General features: G+C 45.4%; 1 protein-coding gene across 1 annotated transcript in view; it reads right to left on the minus strand.

Annotated features, from left to right (window-relative positions):
- The window catches only part of ABL2 (ABL proto-oncogene 2, non-receptor tyrosine kinase), a 93,840-nt gene extending 80,356 nt beyond the window's left edge, over nucleotides 1-13,484 (minus strand). The window contains exon 1 of the mRNA XM_054037549.1: nucleotides 13,169-13,484. Within this exon, the coding sequence (XP_053893524.1) occupies nucleotides 13,169-13,343 (175 nt within the window). The 5' untranslated portion in view covers nucleotides 13,344-13,484. The remainder of the gene's footprint in view (nucleotides 1-13,168) is intronic.
- Between the last annotated feature and the right edge of the window lie 11,858 nt (nucleotides 13,485-25,342).

Consider the following 25,342-nt stretch of genomic DNA (forward strand, 5'->3'; position numbering starts at 1 on the left):
AGGAGAGGTGGCGGGCTGAATCGCGGGAAGAACAGAGCAAGTGGCGGGCTGAAGACGATAGGTGGCGTCAGCTTGCAGACAGACGGCAAGAGGCAATGCTCCGTCTGCTGGAGCATCAAACTGATATGCTCCAGCGTATGGTTGAGTTGCAGGAAAGGCAGCAGGAGCAGAGACCGCCGCTACAGCCCCTGTGTAACCAACAGCCCTCCTCCCCAAGTTCCATAGCCTCCTCACCCAGACGCCCAAGAACACGGTGGGGGGGCCTCCGTCCACCCAGTCACTCCACCCCAGATGATCGCCAAAGCATCAGAAGGCTGGCCTTCAATAAGAGTTAAAGTTTTAAAATGCAGTGTGTCCTTTTCCATCCCTCCTCCCCCACCCATCCCAGGCTACCTTGGCAATTATCCCCCTACTTGTGTGAGGAATTAATAAAGAATGCATGAATGTGAAATAACAATGACTTTATTGCCTCTGCAAGCGGTGCTCGAAGTGGGGAGGGGAGGGCGGGGTGGTTGGTTTACAGGGAAGTAGAGTGAACCGGGTGGGGGGGGAGGCGGAGGGTTCATCAAGGAAAAACAAACAGAAGTTTCACACCGTAGCCTGGCCAGTCACAAAACTCGTTTTCAAAGCTTCTCTGATGCGCACCGCGCCCTGCTGTGCTCCTCTAACCGCCCTGGTGTCTGGCTGCGCGTAATCAGCGGCCAGGCGAGTTGCCTCAACCTCCCACCCCGCCATAAAGGTCTCCCCCTTACTCTCACAGATATTGTGGAGCGCACAGCAAGCAGCAATAACAATAGGGATATTCTTTTCGCTGAGGTCTGAGCGAGTCAGTAAGCTGCGCCAGCGCGCTTTTAAACGTCCAAATGCACATTCCACCACCATTCGGCACTTGCTCAGCCTGTAGTTGAACAGGTCCTGACTCCTGTCCAGGCTGCCTGTGTACGGCTTCATGAGCCATGGCATTAAGGGGTAGGCTGGGTCCCCAAGGATCACGATAGGCATTTCAACATCCCCAACGGTCACTTTCTGGTCCGGGAAGAAAGTCCCTTCCTCCAGCTTTCGAAACAGAGCAGAGTTCCTGAAGACGCGAGCATCATGTACCTTTCCCGGCCATCCCACGTTGATGTTGGTGAAACGTCCCTTGTGATCCACCAGGGCTTGCAGCAGCATTGAAAAGTACCCCTTGCGGTTTACGTAGTCGGTGGCTTGGTGCTCCGGTGACAAGATAGGGATATGGGTTCCGTCTATGGCCCCGCCACAGTTTGGGAATCCCATTTCAGCAAAACCATCCACTATTGACTGCACGTTGCCCAGAGTCACTACCCTTGCTATCACCAGGTCTTTCATTGCCCTGGCAAATTGGATCACAGCAGCCCCCACCGTAGATTTGCCCACTCCAAATTGATTCCCGACTGACCGGTAGCTGTCTGGCGTTGCAAGCTTCCACAGGGCTATCGCCACTTGCTTCTCAACTGTGAGGGCTGCTCTCATCTTGGTATTCTGGCACTTCAGGGCAGGGGAAAGCAAGTCACAAAGTTCCATGAAAGTGGCCTTACGCATGCGAAAGTTTCGCAGCCACTGGGAATCGTCCCATACCTGCAGCACGATGCGATCCCACCAGTCTGTGCTTGTTTCCCGGGCCCAGAATCGGCGTTCCACGGTATCAACCTGCCCCAGTGACACCATGATTTCCACATTGCTGGGGCCTGTGCCTTGTGAGAGGTCTATGGCCATGTCAATTTCCTCATCACTCTCGTCGCCGTGCTGCAATCGCCTCCTCGCCTGGTCCGGGTTTCGCCTTGGCATGTTCTGGCTCTGCATATACTCCAGGACAATGCGCGTGGTGTTCATAGTGCTCATAATTGCCGCGGTGATCTGAGCGGGCTCCATGATCCCAGTGCTAGCTATGGCGCCTGGTCAGAAAAAAGGCGCGAAAGTAGTATCTGATGGACCAGGAGAAGGAGGGAGGGAGGGCCGAGTGACGACATGGCGTACAGGTACAGGAACAGGGAGAAACACAAACAACTGTCACACAGAATGGTCCCCCCAAAGATTAAACTGGAAACCCTGGGCTTAGCAGGCCGTTGATTTCACGGAGGAAGGGGAAGCAAATGAACACAGAACAAATCTATTTTTTACATCTTAAGGTGGCAGCCGACGCTGCAGCATGAGTGACAGCCATACCAGTACGATGATGATGGGTACCAATCATAATATACCATCATCTGCCAAAAGGCAAGGGGCTGCTGCTGTGTAGCAATGCAGCCCCACGTCTGCCAGCCCCACGTCCGCCAGCACCCAGCATTGCCCTCGGCCTCTTCTGGGTGCTTAGCAGACAATATTGGGCAATTGGCAGAAAATAGTATATTATGACTGGTAACCGTCATCATCGAGACAGTAGCATGTCTGCCCAGGTGGCCATGATTGACAGCCACTCCAGTACGATGACGACGGGTACCAGTCATAATATACCATCGCCTGGAAGGGGCTGGTGCAATGCAGCCCTACGGCTGCCAGCCCCACGGCTATCACTCATGCTACACCGTCTACCGCCAAAAGGCAGTTAGCAGCTGCTGCTGTGTAGCAATGCAGTCCCACGTCTGCCGGCACCCAGAGGACATATGGTGACGGTGAGCTCAGCTGTGCTGAGCGGGCTCCATGTTGTCTGCACAGGTAACCCAGGTAACCCAGGTAAAAAGGCGCGAATCTATTGTCTGCCGTTGCTGTGACGGGGGAGGGAGGGGCCTGACGACATGTACCCAGAACCGCCCGCGACACTGTTTTGCATCATCCGGGCATTGGGATCTCAACCCAGAATTCAAAGAAAAGGCGCGAACCGCTTCTCGGCTCGAGCTGTGGCGCAAACGTAGTATCTGACGGCCTAGGGGAAGGAGGGAGGGGGGCCGAGTGACGACATGGCGTACAGGCACAGGGAATTAAAATAAAGAACGGTGGCTGTGCATCAGGGAGAGACACAAACAACTGTCACAGACTGGTCCCCCCCAAAGATTAAACTGAAAACCCTGGGTTTAGCAGGCCGTTGATTTGACGGAGGGAGGGGGAAGCAAATGAATACAGAGAAATCTATTTTTTACATCTTAAGACGACGGTGCAGCGTGACTGATAGCCCTCGGCATCTTTCTGGGTGCTTGGCAGCAAATACGGGGCGGTGTATGACGATGGTCTTCAGGCCTATTGCACGAGCTGCTGCTCAGGGAAGACTCTGCTAATGTGCGATGACCCGACTTGTAATAGGCCGGCTAACAGTCATAATACACCATTTACTGCCAAAAGGCAAGCCCCACGGCTGCCAGCACCCAGATCGCCGATGAAGGCTACCAGTCTACTGCACCGTCTACCGCCAAAAGGCAGTTAGCAGCTGCTGCTGTGTAGCAATGCAGTCCCACGTCTGCCGGCACCAAGAGGACATATGGTGACGGTGAGCTCAGCTGTGCTGAGCGGGCTCCATGTTGTCTGCACAGGTAACCCAGGTAAAAAGGCGCGAATCTATTGTCTGCCGTTGCTGTGACGGGGGAGGGAGGGGCCTGACGACATGTACCCAGAACCGCCCGCGACACTGTTTTGCATCATCCGGGCATTGGGATCTCAACCCAGAATTCCAAGGGGCGGCGGAGACTGCGGGAACTGTGGGATAGCTGTGGGATAGCTACCCATAGTGCAATGCTCCGGAAGTCGACGCTAGCCTCGTACTGTGGACGCGGTCTGCCGACTAGAGCACCTAGAGCATTTTATTGTGTGGACATACACAATCGGCTGTATACAACCGATTTCTATAAAACCGGCTTCTATAAATTCGAACTAATTTCGTAGTGTAGACATACCCTAAGTGATTGGGCAACAAAATGGCAAATGAAATTTAATGTGGATAAATGTAAAGTAATGCACATTGGAAAAAATAACCCCAACTATACATACAATATGATGGGGGCTAATTTAGCTAATTTAACTAATCAGGAAAGAGATCTTGGCATCATCGTGGATTGTTCTCTGAAGACGTCCACACAGTGTACAGCGGCAGTCAAAAAAGCAAACAGGATGCTAGGAATCATTAAAAAAGGATAGAGAATAAGACGGAGAATATCTTATTGCCCTTCTATAAATCCATGGTACGCCCACATCTTGAATACTGCGTACAGATGTGGTCTCCTCATCTCAAAAAAGATATACTGGCATTATAAAAGGTTCAGAGAAGGGCAACTAAAATGATTAGGGGTTTGGAATGGGTCCCATATGAGGAGAGATTAAAGAGGCTAGGACTTTTCAGCTTGGAAAAGAGGAGACTAAGGGGGGGATATGATAGAGATATATAAAATCATGAGTGGTGTGGAGAAAGTGAATAAGGAAAAGTTATTTACTTGTTCCCATAATATAAGAACTAGGGGCCACCAAATGAAATTAATGGACAGCAGGTTTAAAATAAATAAAAGGAAGTTCTTCTTCACACAGCGCACAGTCAACCTGTGGAACTCCTTGCCTGAGGTGGTTGTGAAGGCTAGGACTATAACAGGGTTTAAAAGAGAACTAGATAAATTCATGGAGGTTAAGACCATTAATGGGTATTAGCCAGGATGGGTAAGGAACGGTATCCCTAGCCTCTGTTTGTCAGAGGGTGGAGATGGATGAGAGGAGAAAGATCACTTGATCATTGCCTATTAGGTTCACTCCCTCTGGGGCACCTGGCATTGGCCACTGCCGGTAGACAGGATACTGGCCTGGATGGACCTTTGGTCTGACCCAGTATGGCCATTCTTATGTTCTTATGTAAACTGGTGATCAAGGTTAGCAATACAGCCTCCCTCAAGCTCAAAACAACAATCCTGTCACAGCTTCTCTAGGAGATGGAAACCACCTCTGCAAATTGCCAGTCCAGCTAGACAAAAAGCTATGATGAAAACCACTTGTGACAATCTCCTTTCTCTGTACCACATGCTTGATCAAAATTGTGTCCTGCCAATTTATTCACTTGGCCATGTCCCTGCTGCCAAAAAACCTGTTTAGAAAAAAAATAAACTACTATACTTGCAAGCAGTAGCAACCCTCAAAGTATTGCCAGCACAATTTGTAACATGCCATCTGTTCCATCTGGAGAACACAGGAATTGGAGGCACTGGGCGGTTGGGGGAGGTGGAGGGTTAAATCCAGTTTTAAGCAGGTCAGTCCATAAAGTTCTGGCTAAAATGTTTTGAAGTAATTTGCTTATTGCTTTCAATGCTTAGCTTCTTCAGGTAAAGTTTCTTTGTATACAAAAAAATTTATATAGTATTTCTGGCACATTAATACTTCCTATACAAAGGCAGGATATATTCTTTGTATGTTTCCTCCCAAGGATCTTTATAAGCCATTCAAATTAGAATAATTTACCTCACTTTTGCGGTGTAATACAGCAGCTCTTTAATAGTGTAATGTTGCCGTGCACCACAGTTTAGGATAAGATGTGGACACTAATACTGAATCCAATCGAAACTGCAGGAGTAATTTAGATATGGCAATTGGGGCATTAGAGAGAACATGCCTATGATTTCAAGTTCTATTGAGGCATTCCTTTAGACACTTAACTGATCCATCCTCCTTCATTGTTTGGGTAATTAGTTGTTAGACAGGTATTTATATGTTATGGTCCCACAAGATTTCTCAATACAATGCAAAGGCAGTCACCCAGAGTCCAGTCATTATATTACATCAGCACAGAGAATTTTGTAACAGGAAAACCTGGGCAATCAGCCCTGGCCCAAACTCCATATTTCATTAGCATGAATGAAAATTATAGGATTTTTAAAAGGAGTGTGTATGAGCTATATCACACATTCACGTATATTAAGTTGACCCCCTAGTCTTTCCCTCTGCCTCTTTCTTCTGTATCCAACTCCCTCAGGCTGTTTGAATTTCAAAAAAAACAAAACAAAACAAAAAAACCCACAGTTTTATGCTTCCCCCCCCATGACAGAATGTTTTTATCATGTTGCACAGCACTCCAACTGCCTTAAGGGAGCTTTAATGATGATTTTATTTTTAAAAGTACAGGCTTATCTTGCTTGACCTTGCTGCACAAAATAAAAGGTTGCTAAACTCCTCCTCCCAGAGAACAAAACCTGGAACAGAAATGACCTGGCTCTGCTGGATCAAAAGCCTAGAGTGGTATAGTCCACAAACAAAGAAATCAGAACTAGGACAAACCCAGCACTATTACAAACAGGTACTATAGGAGCAACCAGGCCAGAGAAACTGGCCATTATTCCTTTCTTGTTTGTTCCCTATAATAAACTTATTTTAATACTCTGTATGTCACTTTGAAGATATAAACCATTCCAATATCAATCTACATAATGTCCCAAGTAAGGTAATGTCCTTATTTTACAGAAGAAGAAACGAAGGGCTTATCTACACTTACAGCAGTGCCACTGTACCACTGAGCAAAGATACTACCTCCACTGACAGGAGAGCTTCTCCCATTGACATAAATACTCCACCTCCGTGAGAGACAGTAGCTATGTCGACTAAGAGAAGTCCTCCCGTCAACATAGTACTGTCTACACTGGGGTTAGGTTGGTATAACTGTCGCTCAGGTGTGGATTTTTCAAACACCTGAGCAACATATTTATATAGACATAAGTTGGTAGTATAGATCAACTAGAGAGAATAAGCAATTGTCAAAGGTCACACCAGGAGTCAGTGTTTGAGTCAATATTATAATGTTCAAGTCTCTGGCTCTTAGTTCCATGCTCAAACTACTAGACTAAAGTGGGGTTTGTTTGTTTTTTTCAGTGAATTATTATATTGTATTTACAAAACTTCAATTTAAACTTGACTTTATAATATACTACTAGCAACTAACATGTCTGATCCATTTCTTGCATTTACAAGCCACAATTACATGTTTGTAGTAAGGCAACTTGCAGTGCCAGTTCAGATAAGGCTGCCAAATCTGCAAGAGTGTCTAGGTCTTGGGGCTTCACTCCACCACAGACAGGCTGATATGCTAGTGTGGTGCCTTTGTTTTTAAACTACTCACACTCCACTGCTGTGCTCAGAGCACTCAATGGGTGATATCCGGATTTCCCCAGGGGTCTCAAGTTGTCTCTTAAATGGCCACCTGGTGCACAACACTGGAGGTTCCCCCCCTTCCTTCTGTGTAACAAAATATATCTACCAGTCCTTGAACTACCTCCAAAAACACTGACACAGGTCCAGGCTAGTGCTCCCTCACTAGACTGCTGTGAAAAGGTCCAGCCGGTAAAGCCTAGGGTGTTCTAAGCCTCCCGAGTCCAGCCATTGCCCCTGGCATGGGATCCCCAGGCACATCCTCCTGAGAGTTTGGACTACGTGGCCCAGTCCCTGGGGCTAGTACTGGCTTCTCAGTTTCCCCTTGTAGCTTTAGCACACCCTCTCCCAGAACTCTACTTGAAGAGGTAAAGTAGAAGGCTTTAAGGGGGCAGGTGATAAGATATAGCACATGACACAGACTTTGCTCTTTAATACTATGAGACATACAGATCTATACAAAAACAAACCCGATCTGCATTTCTCTCCCTCAGTTTCCTTACTATTCCAGAGCATTCTCTGTGCTGAAGACAGAGTCCTTTAGAGCCATCCAGCATCCTCCTGTTGCAGTGCATAGCTTGGGTTCTGAAACATGTAGCCTTCTCCCCAATCTACCGCCTCCGGCCATCCTTAGTCCATTCCCTTCTTCTCTCCTGCCAAACCTCATGTGTGTGTCCTGAGACTTTCCCTTGTGAGTCCTTTTATAAACTTCTAGTCCCTTGATCAGGTGACTTCCGAATCAGCCTCAACTGGTGATCAGTGCTCTACCAGATGACTTTGTTGCCTGGCATTCTTTTCCCAGATAAACCATTCTTCTGGGTGGGAGCCAGTCTGTCTAGGATGTTTGTATTAAAAGTGAGGACCATTCCAAGTTTAAAAACGCTCTATTGTCAGCTCTGTACCACAACACTTTGGAATTTCAGCCCTACATGGAGGTGAGAAGGCAATAGCTTCCACACTCAAAATGTAATTTGCAGCTTGATAAAGATATATACAGAGTTCACAATCACACACACAGAGTCTGTAAATTGTACAAATTCCCTAACTGTCTCATACCCATACTAGTTCTGGATACATCTGCTTTCCTTTCCTCCTATGGGACTGAACCTCTATAACTAGCATGAGAGCGCAGATTGGGACAAATGGGGGCAAAGCAGACTTAGTGAGGTGTAAGGACAATCGGAATTTCAAAGTATCTTGTGTAATAAGAAAACATAGTTGCCCCCATTTTTGCATAGCCCAAGATGAATTAAATTCACAGATTCCAAGGCTAGAAGGGACCACTGTGATTATTTAGTCTGACCTCCTGTAAAACCCAGGCCATAAAACTTCCCCAAAATAATTCCTAGAGCATACAGTTTAGAAAAACATCCAGTCTTGATTTAAAAATTGTCAATAATGGAGACTCCACCATGACTTAGTAAGTTGTTCCAGTGCTCGTTACATGCTGTTAAAAACTCATGACTTTCTTCCAGTCTGAATTTATCTAACTTTAACTTCCAGCCATTGGATCATGTTATACCTTTCTCTGCTTGATCGAAGAGCCCATTATTAAATATTTGTTTCCCATATAGATACTTAGACTCACCCCTTAACCTTCTCTTTGTTAAGCTAAACAGATTGAGTTCTTTGGGTCTTACCATGAGGCATGTTTTCCAATCCTTTAATCATTCTTGTGGCTCTTCTCTAAGCCCTCTTCAATTTATCAACATCCGTCTTGAATTGTAGGTACCAGAACTGGGCACAGCATTCCAGCAGTGGTCACACCAGTACCAAATATAGAAGTAAAATAACTTCTCAACTCTTACTCAAGATTCCCTAGTTTATGCATCCCAGGATCACAATAGCTCTCTTGACCATAGCTCCTGTTCAGCTGATTATCCATCAGACCCCCAAGTTATTTTCAAAGTCATTGCTTCCCAGGATAGATTCCCCCCATTCTGTAAGTGTGGCCTACGTTCTCTGTTCCTAGAGCTGTAGATTTAGCTGTATAAAAATGCTTATGGTTTGCTTGTGCCCCATTTATTAAGCGATCCAGATCACTCTGAATCAGTGACCTGTCCTTCTCATTAGCTACCACACCCGCAATTTGTGTGTTGTCTGCAAACTTTTTATCAGTTTATATTAAGACTGTGTTTTACATTCCTTCTTCTGCTGATCAGATCCCACTTGTACTTAAAAATCTCGATTAGCAAGTCTACTCTGAGTTTGGAAAGAAATATTGTTGTTCTAGATGTTTCCTTATCAAGGACTTAAAATGGCAGTAACACCCCAAACTGCACTTGGAAAGAGTACACACACATTTAGCAAGGTTCACTCTGCTGGTAGTACAGTATGGGATGCAACTTCCTGAGCAGAGCTTGAGGAGGAATTTGGAAAAGCCAGGGGCTGGACTAGCCAATCATCTATATCTCCCCACATTTGCTGGTGTTTCAAGAAAAATGGAGGCAGGTGGAGGGTTTTCATTTTCAGCCTCTGACTGTCTGTGCTGGTCAATCACTATAAAAGGGATAAGAACATTGGTTTATCATTCATACAGTGAACACTGCTACAAGTACTGCCCTGCTCACCAGAGAAAGGATGGAATCCTGCAATCAGTAGGTTCCCTGGCTGTCGGCGAGAGAAGGAAGGAGTCTAAGGGCTGGTCTACACTGGGGGGGGGGGGGGGGGGGAAATCGATCTAAGATACGCAACTTCAGCTACACCAATAGCGTAGCTGAAGTCGAAGTATCTCAGATCGAATTACCTGGGATCCACACGGCACGGGCTCGATGGCCGCGGCTCCCCCGTCGACTGCGCTACTGCTGCTCGCTCTGGTGGAGTTCCAGAGTTGACGGTGAGCGCGTTCGGGGATTGATATATCGCGTCTTAACGAGACGCGATATATCGATCCTGGATAAATCGATTGCTACCCGCCAATACTGCGGGTACTGAAGACGTGCCCTAAGTGCAACGTCAACAGCAAAAGCCTCAGGGGGGAGGGGGAAGAGATCTGGCAGACTGGGTCCAGGTAATGAGGGAAATTAATGGGAAGCTAGGTCAAGTCATCAAGTAGAACAGTGTCAGGGAGGCAAGAGTGAAGGGAATGAAGGAGAGGGGAGGGAGCAAGAGAAACAAATGGATCCAAGGGGAAATAAGAGCAGATCAAGGAATCTCCCTGGAAAAGGGAAATGAGCTCCTACTTCTCTAACTGCACCAAGGTTGCACAGAGGGCTTTAGTTGCTATCTGAGATGACTGTTTAAAGATAAGAATTCAGCCTTGACTAGTGTTCACTATAATAACTTCTCCCCATTGAGTGAGTTCTTGTCTCTAAGGTACTAATCAGTTCTAGAGAAGTGTAAATGGACTTGAGGCCAATTCTAATAGGACTGAAGTATTTATTGCGGTAATGTGGGGATTCAGAGGTGAGAGCTGTAACTTGCACAAATTTAGATTTTTTTGCGGGATGGGGGGATCCAGGCTTCTAAAAAAAAATCTAAAAAAAGAAGATTTCTATTTGTCTCACATCCTATGAAAACACCTCCTGAACTGCTTGCAACGAAACTATTTCAAACACTGAGAGCGTGACGGTGAAACTATCTTGACTAGTTTTCATTGTTCAAGCTGAGAGTTAAAACCAAGCAGTATAAATTGTGAAAAACTGAGCTGCTGTAATTTTGTCTTAATAATCTAAATTACTACTAGCACAGAGAAATGCTCTTTCTAAATGGCCAATCTACAACTCTTCTGCTATGAGGCTGGCTTCATTTCATGCTCCCTCTCTCCCTCGTTCTATGAGACATCAGTGTCGGGACCTGGGAGAGCAGGAGCTTGTGCTGAGCAGAGGAATTGCAGGGGACATAATCAGCTCAGCAACAGCAGAAGGGTTTCTATGTGCCTTCGTTCCCCAAAAAGTGGATAAAACCTTTCCTTTCTCCCACATTTGGCAGTTTAGACAAGCTTTCTGAGGCATGGACTCTTTTACTCCGTGGATGTACTGTACCTAGCACAACGGACGACCACAAACTTGGTTAGGACCTCTAGGTACTACTGCAATATACAAAAGAGCATTTACAATAAGTTGGAGTAAAGAGAATGTGAATTAACCTTAACTGTATTACACTTAAACAACCACAAATGGTTCCATATACTATATTGTACTTCCTGTGAACATAATTTCTATTCCCAGCACTGCCTCAGTCCTTTAGAAACAGTTATCACTATCCTTCTTTGCTACCAAAACACCAAGGAGAGCCACTTTGTCATTACAGGGATAGTTTAGATTGTTTGATCAGGCTTTCATAGCAGCTCTGCTGTGGAGATAAAGATTTATGATTTCAACATCAAACTGAAGAGTTAGAAAGTACTTTCACCTATACCTGCCCCTGAGCCCCTCTGCCATTTTTTGGGTTTACAGTGATTTTCCTACTTTTCATTATTTTTCTCTCCTATGATGCTGTGCGAAAGACCCACACAAACAAGGAAAACTAACTAACTGTACAGAGGAAGTAGTGAAACTGACTATACAAAGTCCCATTGAATTTTTTTCCTCTCTAATCTTTCTATTATAGCAACTTTGGATTTAACCTGCAATAGCAGCACACGAGACATTTGGACAGAAGTGACTTTTTTTTTTTTTTTTTTTAAGTTGACAATGCCCTGAAGCCCATAGGCTGTTTAGTATAAAGGATGTTTAGAATCTCATCAATACAGGGTGTAGATTTAGAAAGTGAATTTTCATTGAAGGTTACACTCTGCCTATGTCAGGTGGTAGATGTCCACAAGCCTGTATCATTGATTTACTAACGCTGTGCATGTCAGCTGTCATAGTGGATGAGTTTACATTTAAAAAAAACATGTAACCAGCAGCCCAGGATCTTAATGCATATGCTTGTTCTGTTGGACACAGAAAGAGCTAAGCTGTCAGAAGCAGTTTTGCCACATAAACACTGGAGCATGATTGCCCTAGCTGAAATAAAAATCGATAAACCTCTCAGTAGCAGATTCAGGTCCTCAAGATTTAAAAAAAAAAAAAAAAACCAACAACAACATGCACCAACATTAGACTTCAGCTCCTCATGCTCTTGCTAAGGTGTACAGCTTTCAGTTTATCATACTTCTCAACCTTCCTTGACCTACAGGATGAAGTACCCCCACTAATGGACCCAAAAAGGCACAGGAAAATTACAAAGATACAGTATTTTAAATTGTTGGCTTTTTGAAGAGGATATTTTCCTGTAACCTCACTTTCATATTCAATATTTTTATTTCTGTAAAGTGAAAGGAGATGGCAAATTTGAACTTCACCTAAGTCACTGACAGGTTTACTGACTATTAAAGCCAGCCCAAGAACAAAAACAGCCTGTTCGATAGATCCTTAGTAATGAGAAAGCTATGTCAGCAATCAAAATGAAGTTAAACAGCAAGAGTAGCTCAGAAATGTGTTCAGTACTTATCCCCTCAAACAGCCACGGGTCTGACGAGATAAGACCCATCCCAAAGATGTTCACAGACATTTTGCTAAGATAGAGGGCCTTTGTAGCGCTGTGTCAATTTTTGATTCATATTTGTCTACAAAAGACACCTCCTTACCAATAAGGAGGCAGCAAAAATCGCTGCCCCCTTGCATAGCAGCTACTCAGCTGGGTAGAAGTTTCTGTAGCAATAAGAGCCTCCACAGGCGTTGCACGTCAGGAGAGAAGCATCCTTTAATTGCTCCCCTTTCAGGGGCAATGAAATCTGGCTGTACAGCCACATAACATCACTCTCCCTGAGTGTACACTTCACCCTGACCCTATGCTTGGAGTTGCCCCCACCCCATCCGTGCCCTGACAGAAATTATTCTGGGAGCAGCTCCAGCTCCAGCCCCCTCCCTCCATAGATCTCAAGAGAGGGACACACCCGAGCAGACTGCTGCAGGCAGCGATAGGGAAGGGGGTGCATAGAGCTGGTTCCCCCGCAGACAGCGATGGGGGAGGGGGAGGGGGTGGGCGCGGCTGCCCCCAACGATCCCTCCGCAGTCGCTGTTACTTCGCCCCCACCCCTTATTTCCAGCTGCAGACCCTGCCCCACCGGTCCCCCGGGGCGCCCCCTTCCCCAGTGATCGGCTGCTGCCTCCGCCCTCCTTACCGTGCTGGGTGAAGATATTGAAGCCGCTCTCCGCGGTGCGCCCGGCCGCCTCCCGCTTGCGGCCCGCGGGCCTGGCCGCGCTGCTCCCCCGCGCTCCCCTGGGCTGCTGAGGCGGCGGCGGCTGCTGCTGGAGCCCGGCTCCCGGCTCCCCGACGCGGCCCACCTGCTGGCCCATCCCCGCGCTGCCGTCCTGGGCCCCCGCCAGCCCTCACTCACATGCCGCCTCCGCTGCCGGCCCGGCAGGCGGCCTCCTGCTCCCGCGGCCTGGCGGCTCCCCACAGGGCTGCCCCCCGCCCCGCCGCGCTCCGGCCTGGGACTCACGGACTCGCCCCCTCAGCCCCAGCCGCCATCTTAACCACAGAGCTGCGGGAGAGAGGACAGAGCGGCTCCTAGAGACCCACCTCCGGTCCTCCAAGGGAGTCCTGCCACCGCCAACCCCCTGGCTCCACCCCTCGCCCCCTCCTTGACATCACCCAGCAACCCCCCGCCCTCCCGCTGACACCATTGCCCCTCCCTGACGTCACCCAGCAACACCCTGCCCACCCGCTGCCATCACCCAGCAACCCCTCCCAGAGACTCCCACCCCTGACCACTCCCATCCCTTCCCTGCCAACCTCCATCCCTCCTTTCCATCCTGCACTATCCCCTTGACTCCCCAGTAACAGACCTGCCCATCCCGTACCATCCTCCTCTCGATCCCCTGACCACCCCTAGACCACACCTATTAACCTTTTCCATCCCCCCATTACCCCATCACTCACCTACAGTATCATCCTGACTATCCCCCACTGTACACTGACTTGACCCCTTCCATGTTCTCCTCCACTATCTCCCCACATGGTTCCTACTAACTATCCCTGCTGCACTACCCAGTTATTCTTCTGTCCCATAGTGCTCTTTCTGAACACAAGGTCTTCCCCAGTTCTGTAGAACTCTGCCTGAGACACTTGAAATACTGATCCCGGTGAACTTAACCCTGACTATAGATGCAGCTAGGTCAGGGGTTCTCAAACTGGGGGATGGGACCCCTCAAGGGGTCACAAGGTCATTACATGGGGGGTCGCGAGCTGTCAACCTCCACCCCGAACTCCGCTTGCCTACAGCATTTATAATGGTGTTAAATAATTAAACAGTGTGTTTAATTTATTAGGGGGATTGCACTCAGAGGCTTGCAATGTGAAAGGGGTCGCCAGTAAAAAAGTTTGAGAGCCACTGAGCTAGGTCAACAGAATAATTCTTCTGGCGACCTAGCTACCTCTTCTCGAGGGAGCAGATTTACTAGAAGCGATGGAAAAACCGCTTCCAATTACTGTAGTAAGTGTCTACACTACAGTGGCATAGCTGCAGCTATGCTGCTGTAGCACTTGTACATACACTCAGACTCTCAAAGGTGGTCCTCTTCTTTTACTTTTTTATTTCTTTTCAACATTTGGTCATTTCTGATGTAATTTTTTCCCATTTAAGGTATTGAGTAAAAATAATAAACAGTGAAGGTGAAGACTATATCAAAAGACAGGTCAAATGCTTGCCCATTAATAGTCTTATGGAGAACTAACCATTATCCTCTAAAAGGCCTAAAAATTCCAGATTGGCAGATGTATGACCCAGAAAACATACCCTGATTATATGAGACCACCTTACCTGAAATAGTCACTAATCAAATAAAAACAGACATCTTAACATTAAGTACAGAATTATATGAAGGCATATAATGGACAAATTTTCAACTACAGTTGTTGTTACATACGTATATCAAGCAATGTTCCAGTTACAAACTGTAAGCATTTGGAAGTATGGAAACTAATAGATATGGGAGGAGAGAGAGGGAGTGACTACTGCAAGACTCTGGGCTAGTGGAAGAGTTTGTTGTTTTTCAGTTTTGCTGCCCCCCCCCCCTTCATTTGGCCAAAGCTGGCAGGATGGGTGGCACATCGCCAGGTTGTGCCTATGCTAATGTGTTCCCCAAGGACATATAATTAAACAAACTTGTCCTCTGCTCACTACAATTGTTTCCCATAAAATACTGAGTCAGATTCGAGTCTCTGTCTTCATGGTGCTCAATGGCCTGCGCCCAGGATACCTAAAAGATCACCTAAAACTCTGGGATGTAGACCATGGTTGACAGCTGTTCCTCAAGCACAATGGAGCTGTCCGTCACAAGGGGACAGCTCATTTGTGTAGGAGAAAGTGCTTTCTTAGAGTCTGGTTGAAGACTGTGGAATGACTCCTGTAGGACCTAAGAACGACTTCAAACTTCAGCATTTTCCATTCCAAATGTTGGCACACTTTGACTTTGCCTTCAGTAATAAAAACACATAGCACAACAGAAATGAAAAAAAAAATAATAATTCTCACAATTTTCCTCCTGGGGAGCTAAGAAGGGAGGAAAAGTGACTCACACATGAGCGATGCTAGTTACATCACGTAATAAACTTCTGGAAGGTACCCAGATGCCATGTTGATGGTCACAACAGAAGAACCTGAGTAGAACTGAATAGAACTATCTACACTAAATTAAGACACAATTAATTCACTTAAACTTGCAGGTATACACAGAGGGAAAAACATTCACAGTTTCTATGATTTATTTGGTAAACAAATTCAGAATGAAACTCTATAACTTAAAAGTCTGGAACCTCTTACATTGGAAAGATCTGAATATCTTTCAAATCACTTTAGCCCATCCCTATTTGGGAGTGAGGAATTTTGCAATGAAGATGCAAGACAGTTCATTTTATCTTTGCCTAAAATGTTATTTCAGTGCTTCTTCTTTCTTAAAAGGTGGTTGTACTCCAAAAAGTGACTATGTAAGCACTTTCTAACTCAACAGATCGGCCCTATGTGTGTGTGTACTGGAGACAAATCTGCTGACTTTAGGGACAAATTACTGAAATGGAGTGAGGTAAGACTGTAAAAGCCTATTGCATATGTTTGCGAAGTGTTTACTATTTTATATAATCTAATAATTCTTTGAAAACCATGCACTATGCTGTGCCTAATTAGCTTCTTAATAGTCTAGTAAAGCAAGAATGGGAATATGAATAAGAAACTCCTAAATTCTAATTCTTTTTCTGCCACTTTATCATTGTGTGCCCATGGGCCACATCCCTTCTTATCCTTAAAGTGGGCCAAATCATTATTTATCCACAGAGTGCTCTGAGTATTAATTACTTAATGTTTGCAAAGTGCTTTGAAGAGGAAAAATGTGTATTAATGCTAATTATTATAATAAACTGTAATGTTACCAGCCTCGTGTAGTATCAGGAATATGTTGTTTATATAAAGCTAATTTTGTCTGAAAAGGTTTGGCAATATCCATAAACAAGGCCTCCTGACAAATTCTGTCCTGACAATTTCTGTCTTCCACTGAGTTTTCTGTCACATAAGCAGTTTGGGAGAGGGGAAAAAATTACCAAAAAGTCAAGACAAACCTGAGATTGCAATACTACTTTAAGAAGAAATATGACATTGCCAGGAGCACTTATTCACTAATTTAAAAGCATCTGCCATATATAAATTTCACAACCCCTTTTCCCAAACATTGACAACGGTCAACTGGTCACAAACACTGCATGCAGTCTCTGCTCCAAAAAGAGAAGTTAAAATGTTCAGCCAATGAAATGATTCTTGGATGTTCTATATTTAAAATTTAAAATATATTACAGTACATGCAACAGCCTCTAGATGTCATCCTAATCTCCCCCGTGGCTTGACAGTGCTGTTTGTTTGCTTGATGTATCAGTTGTGCCTGGGAAATGCTGCAGAATAAATCTGTTGCTATATCAGGATTCTTGAACTCAAGTATTGTATCCATGGGGCAGCTTTTTTTTCTGACTCATGAAACAGAAATTAAAGCAAATACTTCAGCAAATTAAAAAATAATTCTGGGAATAATCTCTCCTCCTTTCCCAGCTCACATATCATTTATAGATCAAAGCTATACAGAGTAACAGGTTAACATAAATGGCCACCCTGGGCAGCGATGGTGTCTACCTATGTATTTGCACAGTGCCTAGTGCAATGGGATTCTGATCTTGATTGAGGCCTTTGGACACTAATATGATGTCGGGAAAAGGAAGTTTTAATTGTATATGTAAATTACAGATCTATATTGATTTATGTAAATTGTATCACCCTCTAAATTATTAGAAAACTTTGTAAATGTGTACGAACTCTTTCAGGAGAAACTTTCCGAGTTAACAACAACATACTGTATACAGGGATGAATTAAATCCTTAGTTTAACACCATTGTCTTGAATGACGCTATACTAATGAAAAACTTGGTCTAGTGTGTTAACATGATAGACATGCCATCTGTAACGTTCAGATGTCCCCAGACATTGGGGTCCAATATAGAATCTCTTAACGCCCTCCTCTTCTAATACATTTACAAAAATGAACAACATGCTCTCAGGTTCTGTCACTTGACAATTCAGTATTAATGTAGTGTCTCTGCCACAAATTTTCTTGAGGCATAAACATAAAATAACTTTTGAGGGCTAAATTGACAATGGCTGTGTGACACTAGATTAGTCACTTGTGTGTGCTATAAAAGTGAAAGTGGTGCTTGTACTGCCTAAGAATTTTCAAAGGAAAGCACAGCTGGCGCTCTAGAGAGTTGCGCCTGCCAGAAGGGGTGTGTGGGGCATTCATCAGATAATTTTCAAACCATAGAACCTAAGTGCAAGGGATCCCTCAGATACAAATCCATTATACTACAATTTGTGCCTGTAGCAGCTTGTAGAGGGTGATTAGCCCCCATGACAGCTGCAGTGCATTACATAACTTCATCATATCATGGAAGTACCTAATAGCAACTCCATACTGAGGTGTTGTTCTAAAGTGGGCTGAAATGGGGTATAATTTCCTGACTTGACCTGTATATAGGCAGTTAATCAATGTAAAATTTCATAGGGGGTTAGATTTTATGTCCTTTGACTCTTCTATATGGATTTTGTTTGGTTTCTCTTAATACATTTTTAATAGGAAGATTTTGAATTTGAGCTCTGGCTGTAATGTGTCCATGGCAGTCCAATTTGTCCTTTTTGACTGATAGGTTTTTTGTTTTGTTAAGAATTTATGACACTGGGAGTACCTTTCTCAGACCTGAAGAAGATCTGTGTGTTTATCACGTATAGTGTGTGTGTAGCAACCCTAACTGAGGCACAACAAAGTTGTTGAAGGTTTGTGTATGTGTATATTAATTTTAAAGAGAAGCACACTAATTGTGCTGAATGGTTTGGTTGGATTTGACCCAAACAACATGGTACTGGTTACAGTTTTGCAGACCATAAGGCCTCTGGTCTACACTACAAAGTTATGTCTATGTAAGTTGCCTACTGTCAACATAGCTGTGCATGTGTCTGCACTTAAATTTGTCTCTACTGATGTCAGGGGCCCATTACACTGCAAAGTAACACCACCTCCCCAAGTGGCATTGAGCCAAGGTTGATGTACAGAGGTCAATAGAGCATGCATGTAGACACTGTGTTACCTAAGTCAACCATAGCAGTCCTCCAGAGCTGTCCCATAAAGCCCTACAGTGACCAATGTGGTCACCATTGTGAACTCCACTATCCACAGGTCACGTAGACCGGAAACTCCTCTCCCCTGTAAAGCGCTGCAAATTTTTGAAATTTCTTTTCCTGATTGCCCAGCTTGGTGAGCACACCGAGCAGTTCTTCACTGTCCAGTGCAAATGCCCAGCTGACCGTGCCGGCTACGCACTCCAGACGCACTCCAGCCTGGAGTAGACAAGAGATATCTGATCTCCCAGGCAGTGGGGAGAAGAGGCTGTACAGGCACAGCTCCAAACCAGTCAGACATGTGGACATCTGTGAGCAGATTGCTCAGGAGATGCAGTAGAAGGGTTAAAACAGGGACCAGCAGCAGTGTCATGTGAAAGCCAAGTAGCGGCGGCAGAAGGCTAGGGAGGACAACAATCAATCTGGTGCCAAGCCACAGATCTGCTGCTTTTAGAATGAGGTGTATGACATGCTTGGTGAAGACCCCACCAGCCTGCACAACATCGTCCATACCTCTGAGAAGCCTGAGTCAAAGGTCTCTGTTGTAAACAGTGAGGAGGAGGATGGGGGACCAGAGGCTCCAGCTGCACAGCGAGCCAGCGCCTGTTTCTGATTCCACTGTAGTCCCACTAGTCAAGCACGGGCAAGACCAAAGCAAGGGAAGGAACTTCGATAAGTTTGTACATTAATTTTCCATTACAGGGATGGCACCCCAAAATAGCAGGAGACAGCTTTTGACTTTTCATTAAATACATTTCATTGTGAATTTATACTTCAAGAGCTAGAAGTGCTACCAGCTTTTCAGTCCCCTCTAGATTTAGGCAGTGGAGATTGTTTATGTACCCAGGGATGTCCCTTGAATCCTCCCGAGAGATCTCGATGAAATTTTCATGGAAGTCCTCTGCAATCCCCTGCCAAAGGTTTCTAGCTATGGCGGCCTTATTTCTTCCTTCGTGATTGGACACTTTCCCACAGCAGTCAGCAATAATTTTGGCAGGCACCATTGCAGTACACAGGCTAGCAGCATATGTGCCTGAGTGGCTTTGGGATGCCAGTAATAGCTGTGCTCTCTCTGCCTTTGTTACCATCAGGAGTAAGATATCAGCTAAAATCACCACTGACTGTAGAAAATGGTATCAGTATTCAGTGCCAATGCTCTATGCTATTAGTTTCATGCAAGTGAGCAATTCCCGCCTCATTTTCTTAACTCCCGGCAGGCTGTACTCACCATGACTGGGCAGTGCACAAGCAATCTCAAGCAGAAGCGTGACTGAGCAGGTAGTGCTTAAAACTTTAGGGAAGTAAGGGGAGTGAGTTCTGCATCTTAAATTTCACATGGTGAATATACTGACAATGGTACCTCTGTGTGTTTTATCTGCAGCAGCTGTCATTGCGGCTTTGAAGGTCTCCCCCTCCACATCTTTGGAACTCTTGAGCCAGATGAGGAGAAAAAAAGAGGACTCATGACAATATGCTCAATGAGATATTCCAAGCCAGTGCTGCATTGGACCATAAGCACAGGACTTGGAGGATGAACATTGTAGAGAGCCTGGAGAAGGAAAAAGTGGAGAGGAGAAAGGCACAGGAAAAGGAGTGGGAGTTGCACCAGAATGTAATGGGGCTTCTCAGGCAGCAAACACAGATTCTGCTCACTCTGGTGAACTTGCAGGTTCAACAGTCCCAGGTTCACATCCCTCTGCAGCCCATTAAGAACTCAATATCGGGACCTCTCTAATCACCACCCCCATAACATTCAGTGTGGCATCATGGGCCACTGCACTGCCCCTACCACTCCACCCCAGCAGACATTAGACAATCATAGCTTCACATACACAGACTTGTGAAAGCCATGGTTGGTGTAGGTGTAGCTGAAATAGACATGAATGTTCTTTCCCCTTCATTAGTCCTGTTCTCTTAATTTATTAAATTTTAGTAAGTTTTAAATATATTTGTTTTAAAATTTCAGTTTCCTTTTTTTTGCACTGAATTCTGTTACAAAATCAATGGCTACTTTTTAAAACCTAACTCATCTTTATTAGTTTGCAGCATCTGCTACTGAGTGCTTTGCTTTCAGACCTGCTACCAATTACTTGTTACTGACAGTGGAACACAACTCATAGGATAACCTATAAACAAAATTAATAGATGTATTGACAATGTTATATTCCTACATGTACAGCAATCACGACACAGTTCCTGAGGTCACAAAAGAGCAGGGTCAGGTAGAGCACAGTACAGCAAAACACGCTACTGTGGCTCACTGTTAAAATGGTCTTTCAAAGCCTCCCTGAGCCATATATGACTATGACATTGTTGGCATCACTGAAACTTGGTGGGATAATACACACGATTGGAATGTTGGTGTGGATGGGTACAGCTTGCTCAGGAAGGATAGACGGGAAAAAGGGAGGAGGTGTTGCCTTATATATTAAAAATGTACACACTTGGACTGAGGTGGAGATGGACATAGGAGACGGAAGTGTTGAGAGTCTCTGGGTTAGGCTAAAAGGGGTGAAAAACAAGGGTGATGTCATGCTAGGAGTCTCCTACGGGCCACCTAACCAGGTGGAAGAGGTGGATGAGGCTTTTTTTAAACAAATAACAAAATCATCCAAAGCCCAAGATTTGGTGGTGATGGAGGACTTCAACTATCCAAATATATGTTGGGAAAATAACACAGCGGGGCACAGACTATCCAACAAATTCTTGGACTGCATTGCAGACAACTTTTTATCTCAGAAGGTTGAAAAAGCTACTGGGGGGAAGCTGTTCTAGACTTGATTTTAACAAATAGGGAGGAACTCGTTGAGAATTTGAAAGTAGAAGGCAGCTTGGGGGAAAGTGATCATGAAATCATAGAGTTTGCAATTCTAAGGAAGGGTAGAAGGGAGAACAGCAAAATAGAGACAATGGATTTCAGGAAGGCGGATTTTGGTAAGCTCAGTGAGCTGATAGGTAAGGTCCCATGGGAATCAAGACTGAGGGGAAAAACAACTGAGGAGAGTTCTCAGTTTTTCAAAGGGACACTATTAAGGGCCCAAAAGCAAGCTATTCCGCTGGTTAGGAAAGATAGAAAAAGTGGCAAAAGACCACCTTGGCTTAACCACGAGATCTTGCATGATCTAAAAAATAAAAAGGAGTCATATAAAAAATGGAAACTAGGACAGATTACAAAGGATGAATATAGGCAAACAACATAGGAATGCAGGGGCAAGATTAGAAAGGCAAAGGCACAAAATGAGCTCAAACTAGCTACAGGAATAAAGGGAAACAAGAAGACTTTTTATCAATACATTAGAAGCAAGAGGAAGACCAAAGACAGGATAGGCCCACTGCTCAGTGAAGAGGGAGAAACAGTAACAGGAAACTTGGAAATGGCAGAGATGCTTAATGACTTCTTCGTTTCGGTCTTCACTGAGGAGTCTGAAGGAATGCCTAACATAGTGAATGCTAATGGGAAGAGGGGGTAGGTTTAGCAGATAAAATAAAAAAAGAACAAGTTAAAAATCACTTAGAAAAGTTAGATGCCTGCAAGTCACCAGGGCCTGATGAAATGCATCCTAGAATACTCAAGGAGTTAATAGAGGAGGTATCTGAGCCTTTAGCTATTATCTTTGGAAAATCATGGGAGACGGGAGAGATTCCAGAAGACTGGAAAAAGGCAAATATAGTGCCCATCTATAAAAAGGGAAATAAAAACAACCCAGGAAACTACAGACCAGTTAGTTTAACTTCTGTGCCAGGGAAGATAATGGAGCAAGTAATTAAGGAAATCATCTGCAAACACTTGGAAGGTGGTAAGGTGATAGGGAATAGCCAGCATGGATTTGTAAAGAACAAATCGTGTCAAACCAATCTGATAGCTTTCTTTGATAGGATAATGAGTCTTGTGGATAAGGGAGAAGCTGTAGATGTGGTATACCTAGACTTTAGTAAGGCATTTGATACGGTCTCGCATGATATTCTTATAGATAAACTAGGCAAATACAATTTAGATGGGGCTACTATAAGTGGTGCATAACTGGCTGGATAACCATACTCAGAGAGTTGTTATTAATGGTTCCCAATCCTGCTGGAAAGGCATAACAAGTGGGGTTCCACAGGGGTCTGTTTTGGGACCAGCTTTGTTCAATATCTTCATTGATGACTTAGATATTGGCATAGAAAGTACGCTTATTAAGTTTGCGGATGATACCAAACTGGGAGGGATTGCAACTGCTTTGGAGGACAGGGTTGTAATTCAAAATGATCTGGACAAATTGGAGAAATGGTCTGAGGTAAACAGGATGAAGTTGAACAAAGACAAATGCAAAGTGCTCCACTTAGGAAGGAAAAATCAGTTTCACACATACAGAATGGGAAGAGACTGTCTAGGAAGGAGTACGGCAGAAAGGGATCTAGGGGTTATAGTGGACCACAAGCTAAATATGAGTCAACAGTGTGATGCTGTTGCAAAAAAAGCAAACATGATTCTGGGATGTATTAACAGGTGTGTTGTGAGCAAGACACGAGAAGTCATTCTTCCGCTCTATTCTGCGCTGGTTAGGCCTCAGCTGGAGTATTGTGTCCAGTTCTGAGCACCGCATTTCAAGAAAGATGTGGAGAAATTGAAGAGGGTCCAGAGAAGGGCAACAAGAATGATTAAAGGTCTTGAGAACATGACCTATGAAGGAAGGCTGAAAGAATTGGGTTTGTTTAGTTTGGAAAAGAGAAGACTGAGAGGGGATGTGATAGCAGTTTTCAGGTATCTAAAAGGGTGTCATAAGGAGGAGGGAGAAAACTTGTTCACCTTAGCCTCTAAGGATAGAACAAGAAGCAATGCGCTTAAACTGCAGCCAGGGAGGTCTAGGTTGGACATTAGGAAAAAATTCCTAACTGTCAGGGTGGTTAAACACTGCAATAAATTGCCTAGAGAGGTTGTGGAATCTCCATCTCTGGACATATTTAAGAATAGGTTAGATAAATGTCTATCAGGGATGGTCTAGACCAGTGGTTCCCAAACTGGGGTTCGTGAACCCCTGGGGGTTCGCAGAACGTTACAGGGGGTTCGCCAGTAAAAATTCACTAATGGCGGACAGAGGACCCTGGGCATTGGAGACAGCAGGTGGGACCCGGTTGCAGGGCAGACACCCCGAGCCCCAGGGAGAACGGGGCTGGGAAGTTGGGGCTGGCAGCCCAAGTCCCGGCGGTCAGCAGGGAAGCTGGCAGCCCGAACCCCAGCGCTCCGTGTGGGGCTGACAACCCAAGCCCCATGGAGAGCGGGGCTGGGCAGTTGGAGCTGGCAGCCCGAGCCCTGCCCCCGTCAGCAGGGAAGCCAGCAGCCCGAACCCCAGGGAGAGTGGGGCCGGGCAGTTGGGGCCGGCAACCTGAGCCCTGCCCCCATCAGCGGGGGAGCTGGCAGCCTGAACCCCAGCGTTCCCCATGCAGGGCTGGCAGCCCGAGCCCCAGGGAGAGTGGGGCCAGGCAGTTGGGGCTGGCAGCCTGAGCCCTGCCCCCGTCAGCGGGGGAGCCAGCAGCACGAACTCCAGCGCTCAGCGCGGGACTGGCAGCCTGAGCCCCAGGAAGAGCGGGGTTGGGCAGTTGGGGCATCCACCACACTGAGGAAATTTAAACTTAAATCCCTGAAAATATTCATTTTTAGGAGGGGGTTCATGAGATTTCACAGTTTAGTGAAAGGGGTTCGCGGGCTGTTAAAGTTTGTCTAGACAGTATTTGGTCGTGTCATGCGGGCAGGGGACTGGACTTGATGACCTCTCGAGGTCCCTTCCAGTCCTAGAATCTATTTATCTATGAATATAGCTCCTTGCTGAGCTCTTCTAATAGTCCTTTTGTCTAGCTGCTCAATCTCAGCAGACAGCTGCTTCATCTCTGCCCTCCACCCCAGCAGGAAGTTTTCCCCTTTTGCTTCACATATATTATGCAGGACACAGCACACAACTATAACCATTGGGAAATTTTTCTCATTGAGGTTCAATCTTGTGAGTAAACAATGCCAGCATCACTTTAATCAACCAAAAGCACATTCAACTGTCATTCTGCATTTGCTGAGCCAGTAGTTGAATTGTTCCTGGGTGCTGTCAAGGTGGCTGGCGTATGTCTTCGTAAGCGAGGGAGCAAAGGCTAAGCTGGGTTGGCCAGGATCATACTGGCATTTCAACACTCCCTGTAGTAATCCACTGGTTAGGAAAAAAGTCCCTGCTTGTGGTTTTCTGAAAAGTCCTGTGTTCTTAAAGATGCAAACATCATGCACTTTCCCTGACGAGCCCACATTGATGCCACTGAAGTGTACCCAGTGATCCACCAGTGCTTGCATAATCACTGAAAACTACCCCTTTCTGTTGATGCACTTTGTGGAAAGGTGGTCTGGTGCCAAAATAGGGATATGTGTGCTATCTACAGCTCCTCTAGTTTGGGAGCGCCATTGCTGCAAATCCATCCACTATATCCTACACATTGCCGAGAGTCACAGTCCTGCATAGGAGGAGGCTATTAATAGCTCTTCAGAGTTGCATCACAATGATCCCATGCGGTGGATTTCCCAACTCCAAATTGATTTCTCACCAATCATTAGCAATCTAGCATTGGATGTTTCCACAGTGCAATCGCCATTCACTTCTCCACTGTCAGTGCAGCCCTCATTTTGGTGTC

The sequence above is a fragment of the Malaclemys terrapin genome, chromosome 8, assembly GCF_027887155.1.
Source record: "Malaclemys terrapin pileata isolate rMalTer1 chromosome 8, rMalTer1.hap1, whole genome shotgun sequence".
Lineage (NCBI taxonomy): Eukaryota > Metazoa > Chordata > Testudines > Emydidae > Malaclemys > Malaclemys terrapin.